The sequence below is a fragment of the Clytia hemisphaerica genome, unplaced genomic scaffold (assembly GCF_902728285.1).
Source record: "Clytia hemisphaerica strain Z4C2 unplaced genomic scaffold, Clytia hemisphaerica genome assembly, whole genome shotgun sequence".
Lineage (NCBI taxonomy): Eukaryota > Metazoa > Cnidaria > Hydrozoa > Leptothecata > Clytiidae > Clytia > Clytia hemisphaerica.
This window is the reverse complement of record NW_027103851.1, coordinates 2,715,032-2,725,918: the sequence shown is the minus strand read 5'-3', so window position 1 is coordinate 2,725,918 and position 10,887 is coordinate 2,715,032. Positions and strand designations below refer to the sequence as shown.

Sequence of the window (10,887 nt, the reverse complement as noted above, 5' to 3'; positions counted from 1 at the left end):
AGAACATCTTATTTTTTATGGTCTGTAAAACACTTGAAATTGAACAAAAATACTAATAGGATTCGCAGAATAGACTTTGAAGTATCTTAGAAAAAAAAATCAACAAAAGTATCGTTTTAAGCAAAATTTTAAATCATTTCGTATTTTAGAGCGTTTCCGATTACGGCATGCGAAGACAGGGGCCTGTCTTTACATGGACAAATCAACAACCGCTTACTTCCTGAAGCAATCAACATCAAGATGCAAAAACTCCAAATTCTTTTACGATCAAGCAGGACGTATGAAGTTCATTGATGATGGGAGTTCGGAGGAAACTTTCTTATCCAGTTTTAACAACGATATAAAGAAAACTACTTCTAAAGCAGATTTGTTTAATCTTTACATAACCAAACGTTTGAATCAAACAACAGGAATTGAAAGTGGCAAAATTTTGACATGTTGGAGAAAAGAAAGAACTGGATCTCTTGCTCACCTTCGAAATGTAGATGGACAGTGGAGACATACTGGGACACAGATACCCGAATTTGCAAATGAATTGTTCGACGACAAATCTAATGAGGACAATGATTTTCTTAAGCTGCCAGGTATGCATGTACTCAATCCTTATATAATAAGTTTTCCTTTTTTATGAAAAATGGCCAAATGTGGTATACCATGGTGAAACAGGGCTTAAAGTATCCACACGAGTGAATCAACATGAGAAAAATGTCAAGGACGAAAAGTGGTATTTATTTGGTATTACGAATCAAGCGAGGATATGTAAAGAGGGACTGAACTGGGATGATGTATCGCTCCTTAAAAAAGAGGAAAATAAATTTGATAGGAAGGTGCGAGAAGCATTGGAGACGATAAGACATAGTGAACATGTTCAAATCTAGACGATGGTTAGTATGTGACGTCTAGGTTCTGGAAACCAATGCTCTCGCATATCAGGTAGAGGTTATTATTGCATTGATGTCATCTGACGTCAAAACGATGATCTCAACTGAACATTTGGTGAACCTGATGAAAAACTTTACTTAAGAGGTTTAGAATAAATTTATACTGTATGAAGAATGACCATTTGAACGCATATAAATAACGGCCAAATTTTTAATTTGCGGATTCTAATTTTCGTGGTTTTGCCAAAAAGCCGCGATATAAGCGAAAGTTATTTCCCTTCAGGTAATTCTTTGTTTCTACTTTTTTTGCAGTATGGCCAGGGATGGAGAATATGATATTGAAAGGGATCGTCATGGCAACCACATCTCTTGGTGAAACGATGTTTGTTTGTGCTCTCAAAGCTGACCTGTAAGTCTCTTATATTTGTTTATAAAAATGTTTTAACATCATTTTCAATCTCATTTGTTGAGATCAAAGCCCCGAAGCGGCCAGAGATGAAAATCTTGGATAGGAAATAAAGCAACTTATAATTCCAATCCAAAACATACGACCCGCCTGATTCTACAAATACCAGTAAAATTCATCACTTGATTTCAAAAGATATGCCACGTGAAAATAATGAAAGCGCTATCCTTCATTCTGAAAGCGATGCAAATCGTAAGGCTTCACTTTTTCTTGCTTTGCAAAAGTTGAAGATTCCTCCCCTAAGTCACGAAAATTAGTCCTCGTGAAATATTTAAAATCCAGACTTTGGCAGAAACCCCTAGGAAAATGAAAACAATTAGGTGAAAAAGAGGGCGATTCGCGAAATATTTCCCATGCGAAAAATTTGGATACTCAATTCGTGAAAAAAGTCCATGCGAAAATTAATCCCTTTAAGATACTCCCAAGCAAAAACTCCTGTCTTTGGATTTTTTTTCTCTTAGATGAAAGTCATCGACTTAAACTATGAAAAAGTCTAATTTGATCGTGTTTATTTTTCAGGGTACAGAAATCGAATTGTTTTATGACAACTGACCAAGGGCTATCGTGGAAAGGTAATGAGTCAAACACAATTCAAATTTTAACGAAAAAAACGGGTCCTTCTAGCACTGCTTTCAATTTTTTTTGGATGTTATTTTTTGTTTTTAGACTAAGTTGATCTCGTTCGCGCTTACTCATCAATTCTACATTACAAGCTTTTCACATTGAATTGACAAAGATGTGGAGCAATATTGACCATCGCATCCTTAACCATCGCATCCTTAATGCTTATCTGATTCCGCAAGTTTATTTTCTTTTTTGTTTTCAGGATTGAGTCCCTTCTTCACATATTTTGAATTCATCGTAACATCAACGGATTATGTTTATGGGAAATGTTTGCACGCCAAATATTATTGCAGAATGAAAATCGAACATACATTGACTGATCAAAGGTAAAAATCATTTTCAAACAAATTTGATGTTAGTTCGAATTGTATTTTTTTTATGAACACTTTTCATCGACTTATTCATTACCATTGTAATGTCTTCTAACATTACATCACGGACCCAATTCATGATATTCATGATGTAATCTTATGTAATCTTTTCGTTGATTGACACTCCGAATCAAAACATTTGGCCGCCATTATTGGTGGCAAAACAAATGCGTTCCCCAATGTTTTCCAAGCAAGGACCCCCGGAAAAATAAGAAAAGATTAATACAGAAGTCCAAATACTCCAAATCAAAGAAAAAACTCTTTCATTGAAATTCTTTAATTATCTGCAATAGATTTCCAAAAGATATTTAATTCTATTATATTACGTCACAAGATATTAAGCTTTCTTTTTTGTAAACCCCCGGTGTAACCGTAAATCTTTACTCCCCTGAAAAAATCACTCCCTCAGTTATAATTTCCCGGGAAAAAATGACCCCCGGAGTAATAATTACCTGAGAAATTATTACTCCCCCGTGGAAAAAATTACTCCCTTTCAAATTGCAAATTTATTTGCTCTAATTAGGGGGGAGTGTTATTTTCCCAGTAAATTATGACTCCCTGGTGAATTCCGGCTATTGCATATTCGAATTAAACATTCGATTTGGACATTCCAATCAATGAAGTCACTTGCTAAGTAGAGAAGTTTTAAAAATGTATGCATACTGTAATCCATAAACTTTATTGTTGTGGTTGTTGTAAAAGAAAACCTAGCCATAAAATCATCTACAAGTTAAAGTGACCCGTTGTTACCCCCACCCATCCCGTTGAACTGTACACCTGGTGACGCCAAGAATATTTTCATCCGTTCGGGGAAAAATCAAAGAATGCTATCCCCACTGTAGCGATTTTTTATGTTTATTTTCCTTTTGAAATATTCTACTCTAAGGACCCGAATAATAGAGGGGTCCAAATATAAAAGGGGGAGGAGGTCCGAAATTTCTGTAAAATATAATAGACGGGGGGTTGAATAAACGGGGGGGGGGAATCAGTATACTCCTTTTTATTAGAATTTTTATTGGGCCAAGAAAAAGCTCTACAAACAAGAATTTTTTGAATTAAATTTCAAGAATTATTTCAAAATAAAGAAAACAGTGTTGCAGTGTCAAGATGTACCAGGTTTTTAAAATATCTCTCAATTTTCTAACCCAAGCAAATCGCACTCAAGAAAAAAGTTTAAATTCAACTTAAATGTCAAAATAACAGTAAAAGTTTCCATATTGTTTTTGTTATTTATTCATGATAAACAGGAAAAAAAAGATTAGGAAACCGAATGTTGATCGTGATCTATGCCAGTTTTTTGGTATACTATCAGGGGAGTAAAGATTTCCCGAAGGGGGTCATTATTTTTGCGTAAATTTATACTCCCGGAAGTAATAATTTCCTGGGAAAAGATTACTGGGGAGTAATTATTTCCCAGTAAATAATGACTGGAGAGTATAAATTTTGGGGAGTAATATTTTACTGTGACACCGGTTTCAATACAAAATAGGTTAGCGGGACAATTTTTTTGCCACGGCAAAGTTGTTACATCACATCTATTGTTTAGGCGCAAAGATTACATCATGAATTTCATGAATAGCTGATTGGTTGTAAGTGACGTAAAATCAGTCAATACGTCAATCAAGACATTGTAATGTTGTATATCATGAATTAACGGAGATAGATATGTTTGAAGAAACGTCGGTTGTGTGTTTGAAAAGAAAATCACCCTTAGAAAGTCGATGAAAAATTCACCCTTGATGATGTTCGAAGTTTAGTTGACTTTTCTTGTGTTTTTTGAAGGTAAAATCAAAGTAATCCAAAAAAAGTTGATAAAACTGATCATTAGATAGGCTTTTAGATTTTTTTTGGTTACTGTCGCCTTTAAATATAATTTAAATTTAAAAAGTTCCAAAAAACAACCCTTAAGGGCTACACGTACCAGTCGCTCCATTGTTGTTTATGTTCTCCTTTCTGATGAATTTAAATTGCAACCAAAAATTGTTTTTCTTCAAAGAAATGAACTGGTATCTGAAGCCGACTATATTGCAAAACTCATTTCACTGGATTCAAGCCCAGTCAATAATTTGGATTCGACTGAATTCACTGGACCGATGGATGCTTATGATAATTTCCCTGACTACACAGGTATATCAACTACAATACATCTTCAACAACTTTATTAGCGCCCATAAAAATTCGTGTGTCCTACGAAAGATATCCAAAACTTTCTCATTTAAAAGGCCCTTCATAGGACCTGAACTGAACTGTTCAATACTTGTTGTAGTATACTTTTTTGCTCAGAATTTAATGCTTTATTCGATGGTCTCGATCTTATTCGTTTACACGTTTTTTATAAGAACAAACCATATAAAAGAACATAAGGTTTCGATGGCCAAAATGTTAAGAACATTTTAAGGCTTTTGGGACACCAGATTTCTTAGTAAAACGGACAAGAATACGCACACAGTGCTGAAAGTAAGAACATATTAAGAACATTTTTAGTCTTCAAAATCAAAAAGTTCAGAAGATTCGAAGGCTTCAAAAGTTTTGGATGTTTTTATAAAAAAAAACGTGAAGCACCGAAAAACAATCGTACGCACTACAAAAGAAATCTAAAACTGTCTCATTTAAGACCAATGAAGTAAAAGCCCGAAGCTAGAAGCGAACCTTTAACCTTTCTCAAGCAAGAAAAAGTGAAACCTCTAAAATGTGCGTCATACTTTTGATGTTGGCATCAAGCAATTTCTTTGTCTTTGTGTGATAGATTTTTTTAAATCTTGCATTAATTTTACTTTCCATCCGGCATTTGTGTGTGAGTTATTTTAGTCTAAAGTCGAATATTTAGAACAAATATACCCTTTGTTTTAGTTCTTTATCAGGATTTTAGTGCAAAATTTCTTTGGTTCAACGATTGAAATTGCATCGAAAACTGCTTTGGTTACAAGAAATGACTAAAATTTTCCTTTTCAAACCCAATCAACACTGATATTGAAGTAATAAAGTCATATGTTTCTAATAAACGCCCTCCTCTAGAGGGGGCGTTCATTCGAAGGGGGCGTTTATTTGAGGGGGCGTTTATTAAATAATTTTCCTTTTAGGAGGGGCGTTTATTCGAGGGGGCGTTTAAAAGAAGGGGGGCGTTTATTCGAAGTAAAACAAAAATATCGAATTAGATAGCGATTTTAAGCTTGTTGAAAAGATATTCAAGAGTGAAATATTACCGAAAAGGAATGGGTGATTAAATTGGAGGCGAATAAAATAAAAAAGTTGTTCTCTATTCCAACCACCTCGCTGTCTCCGCATTGTTATTTATAGATTTTCCAAATCCTTCTGTTAAAAAAGAACAGGTCGAGGACTTATACTTATACTTTGTAACACATACAGTGAGTGCCAAAAAAAGCGGACAAATTATATAAAGTAAAACCATCATAATTTGTCCCAAATTTTATGGCTTGCAGACTTAATATTTATACCTCAAAAACCTATGTAATCATCTTGGGAATGGGATATCTTTTGATTACAAAGAAACTCTTATTTCGATTATTCTAAGCCCAATTTAGATAATGCGTTGTAAGGATTTTACTTTATATAAAAATGTGTCCGCTTTTTTTGGGACACACTGTACAATCTCAGTCAAAATATTGAGAATTTTGGTTAATTCCTCGTTTTTAGCAATTTAAAGTTCGGGCGAGAAAGTTGCTTTTGGGCTAATTGATAAATTTATTCGAATATTTCAATTCTAAAACTTAGAGTTAAAACTCTACCCTTCCAACCTAAGTTAAAGCACTTCCAAATCGTTTGTGGTTATAAGATTTCGTAAAATTTTTTCTTAAATATTATGACTTTGATTCATGATATTCATGACGTAATGTTTTCTACGGAAAGGCCCCAGTTTTTGCCAGTAGTGGCAAATTTTATACAACTTTTAACTAGTTCAAATTTGCCACTACTGGTTAAAACTGGGGTACTTCCGTAGAAAACATTACGTCATGAATATCATGAATTGTATCTAAACTAATTTTCCTTTTGTTATTTTTCAGTCGATGGAAAAGATATCTTTAAGTCTGGAGGAAGAATCTTAACCTTCGGAATGAACGGATAATAAAAACCGAACATGCATGGAAACCACCACTCTTAAAGGTCCCTCATAACCTTATAACAGACCATAGAATGGTTTGAAAGCTGATGGATGTATTTGGAGCTTTTATCGGACGATTACTCTCAGGTGTCTGAGAAACAGGGAGGGTGGGATAAACTGGGGTTTGGAAGAATGTTGAAATTTGTACCTAAAATATGGTAAAAATAGACTAAAATCAAACTATTTTTCTTTTGACAATTGTAAAAATTATCAAATAAAGTAAAGTTTTTTGGGTCATAAATAAGAACTTATTTTCCAGGTTTAAATATTTTGTAAACGGGAGAAGGGCCTATGAAGCACCAAATGAATGTCTCAGACATACCAAAAAAAACAGTTATGACGGAAAGACATGTTTGGGGATGGAATGCCAATGTCATGGTTTATTCGACGGCAATCAAAACACGACGATGATGATAACGAAAATATCAAAACTGACATTCATTGATACTTCTGGAGTTAAACCTTGGTGTAGACGGACATGATTTGACTCAAAAGTAATGTTGATATACACGCTTTTTTTATAAGAATGGTGTAAATCCATTTCATCATGGATATTCTTAACTTTTTTGGGAAAATCATCCTAAAATATTCTTACAGCACATTCTTAGGTTAGGATCCTAATTCATATTAGATTTAACATTTAGTACATATATATCTCAAGCATAGAATGGCACTTTTGTAAAAGGCGTGAGCCTAACTTGGGGATAATTGATAATTTATAATTGAAAATTTTGTTAAAATGGCATTCTTAATTTTAGTAGCAAAATTCCATGATGGTGATATTCTTAGCATATTCTTAGTTTTTTGGCCATTTTCATCATATGGACATTCTTATAAAGTTTATTCTTGTAAAAAAATAAAGCGTGTACAGCCTTTTATCAAACACTACAGAGTTGTGTATCCTAAACCAAGTTTATTTTGATGACAGACGGTTAGTTTTTCTTGCTTTAGATCCTGATCAAATGAGAACAACTCTAAGACCAAGTTGTCTTTTATACCTTTTTTATTTTCGTTAGTTCTCGAATTTGAGGGTCAAAAACTTGTCCTTGACGTAACATAAAAGCAGGTCTTTCATTTACAATATATTGTACATAATTTCATAAGTATATTAATATTATTTATCACAACACCCTTTCACGTCCATTTTAATATTTTCAATGTATATTATATGACATAGACAACTAAAATGTCGTAATATCGATAATACAATATTAAAAGACTAGTCGAAGGCCGAAAACAGACTTCTTTTTAGTTAAAAAAACGGAACTTTTTACTTTTTCCATCCATAAACTTTTTATATACAAACAAGGCGTACAAACTTTCGCGAGCAGAAACTTTCCCGATTTTCGCGAATGTTAGCTCTTTTCACGGAAGTAAGTGTCTTTGAAAATTCTTGGAAGGGCCATTCGCGAAAGTTTATGCTCGTGAAAAATTCTTGACAAATAAGAAAATCTGTAAAACTTAAAACTTCGAATAAAATGTAAGATTTATGGCACTTTTCAGCCTTTTAAAGCCTCAGAAATCACAAGACAAAAGTTTCAATCGAAATGAAGAAGTATTTGTCCCTCAAAGCCATTTTTTCATGTGCAATTTTTCATTTTTATGTCTTGATTCGCGAAAGTTTATGCTCGCGAAAAATACTTTTTCGTTAAATTCGCGAAAGTAAATGTCGCGAATTTCACGAATTTTCGACCTCGCAAAAGTTTCTGCTCGTGAAAGTTTGTATGCCTAAAGTACTTTTTTTTACTTTGGGCCGTTACGCGATCTGTAATTTGTACAGGATTTTTTTGTATACCACTCATTTTTAAATATCGGTACTAGTAACAAAGACAAATAAAACCGTTCTTTTGAGATTTATTGATGATTTGGAAGAAGAATGACATGAATTTTAAGGCAGTATTTTTCTTTTTGTAAAAAAGTTCTCTTCTAAATTCAGCTTTTGAAACAATAAAAAAAACTCCCTTTTTCGGGAAATAAACAAATTCAAATACAGTAAAGGTTTTGTTTTTAAATAAGATTGATAGCGTTTGCTTACTCGTCAACCTTAATTTACAAGCATTTTTGTACTGAACTGACACGAATGTGGAGCAAGATTGATTAAAAAGAGGGAAAGAAAAATATTTTCTGCTTATATCAGCACGATATAACAATAGGTAGACACTGTCCTGATATGAAATATGTGTCTGATAGGAAACGGAGACACTTGTATAAAAACAAAACCTGCAAAACAGCAAACAATCATTCATGATTCCACTTAAGGAAACGTTCATATTATATTATAACGCTGAAACGCTGTTGTGTGTCAGCTGGGTTGTCCTTTTAGAAAAATCATGCTTTGAGATTGGTTGATGAGCAAAATGTCTTGGTTCTTGTGATATATTCTCAACTTATATTTGATATTTAACAGAATTTCTCTTCGTTCAAAACAGGTTTCCTCTTTTACAAATCCAAAGAAGTTGCAACCACAATACCCATCTGGCACACAACGTTGTTTTAACGTTCAAATAACGTTATTTGGACGTTATGAATGTCAAATGGACGTTGTTTTGACGTTGTGTGCTGGCTGGGTAAGTCTTTTAAAATTCGTTAAAAGAATGCCAAGCTGTGCTAAATGACCCAGTAACCATACTCAATTCAAACAAACATGGCGTACACTCTTTGAACGTCTCTCCCATGATGAAATTAGTTTTCATTATCCACTTAGACCAAAACTCAATATTCTGTTGCCCGATTTGAAGATGTCTGTACCAGAAACTAAAAAGTAATAGAAAATTAAAATGTATAAACAAATAGCTCTATTGTTTCACTCAAACGAGTCCAGTTTATGGAACCCCCAAAAAGTCTGCAAATAAATTCTCTCTTATTCGATCTTCAAGGAACCAAAAACGTTATTCGAATTACAGAAAAAGAGTAGTTTAAACCACTTTCCAGCTGAGGGGACCAATGTTTTGGTTCGAATTACGGTAGATTCGAATTGGAGATAGTTGACACAGAGGAAAAAAGAGATGGAAAAACAGCTTCTGGAAAACAATGAAAAAACGGCTCGCAATATACCAGGTCTCTTGCCCTTAAGGGAGTTTATGTCGAGTTAATAGGTTTCTTTTGTTGTCGCTATACTAAATCTGCGTAATTAGCGTATTGTGACAAAATTCTTTTGTTTCAAGCCTGGTCATGCGCAAACTTTTAGCTAGAGCTCGAGAAAATTATAACTTCATCTTGAATTTACTCGATTTCTGATAGTTTTACAAGAATCGATTTAATATCATCGCGTTAAGAATTTCTTTTGCTATACATTGGTAAACATATTGGGTGTTTTTCCACTGACAAAATCAAGCTAATATACTTAATGAAATGGTTGTTAAACTGTGAAAAGGTTAATTCTATAGTTCGTAAAAAGAAATGAAAAGAAGCATGCAACACGATAATGGTTTCTTTTCAGAGGAGGGCTTTAATTCCCACATCAACATCAGGCTTTGATCGTAAAATCTTTTGTAACTTCATACATGCCCCTGAGCAAGTTTTAGTGGATTAGCAATAAATAGGACAATTTCTTTCACTGAAGTGTCATATGTATGCATATGTTCGAAGATGGATCAAAGAGCAGCATATCAAGATTTTTTGGTATACTTTCATCAAAAATATGGCTATATTCGACCTCCTTCTTTTGAAGAGTGGGTGTACAATCATTCTTATCCACAACTAATTGGAAGTCACAGGCATCAGGCTCCCAACCAAACATTTTTTCAACAACTGAATACACAAGGTCAACAAATGAATTCTCAGAAAAGGCAGGAACGGCAGCAAGAACCACATCAGGGCGAACGCTGTACCTGGACCGCCGGAGAATCCGACATGTTGGTGTCAATGTGGAGAAACAACTACGGTAAAATCTTGAATGACGCATTTTACAACAACATAGCACCGAAGGCTTTTGCCACTACTCTGTAACTATTACCAGTAGATAAACGCCAAATAGCAACTGCAACCCGTTTTTCAAGAGGAATGGCGTCACGTAACATTGTGTTCTGTCGTATCATGGGCCGTGTTACTATGTTAATGATTTCTTGAAATGTTTGTGGACTAACACGGAATTCCTTTTTAAATAATTCAGCAGCAATTTGATTATTTCGTATCGCCCAAAGATTCCTAAACCAGTTTTGATCATAACAGGTCATCCAATATCTCCTTTGAGCCATTCTTGAGGAGAGAAGAAATAATATCAGTTGGGTTTTCAGTTTACTACGTCTGTAGTAAAAGTACAAGTTTTGTAAAAAATTTCGCCGACGCCTTTCTCTATTGCCTTGAAAAACTTTACTTGCTGCGTACATTGTTAAAACATTCTCCATTTTTGTCACAGAACTGTCATAACAGGCTTCCAAAGACAAGTTTTCGGTTACTGAGGAAGAGTTATTAAATAGTTGCTAC

At 34.0% G+C, this 10,887-nt stretch overlaps 1 protein-coding gene across 1 annotated transcript; it reads left to right on the top strand.

Moving 5' to 3' along the window:
- The first annotated feature begins 155 nt into the window (after positions 1 to 155).
- Positions 156 to 7,341, top strand: LOC136807790 (uncharacterized). The gene is made up of 6 exons (XM_067064415.1): positions 156 to 584; positions 1,194 to 1,290; positions 1,867 to 1,919; positions 2,174 to 2,297; positions 4,339 to 4,469; positions 6,365 to 7,341. The coding sequence occupies exons 1-6, from the start codon at positions 194 to 196 to the stop codon at positions 6,424 to 6,426; spliced, it is 858 nt and encodes a 285-aa protein (XP_066920516.1). The 5' UTR covers positions 156 to 193; the 3' UTR covers positions 6,427 to 7,341.
- The last annotated feature ends 3,546 nt before the right edge of the window (positions 7,342 to 10,887 follow it).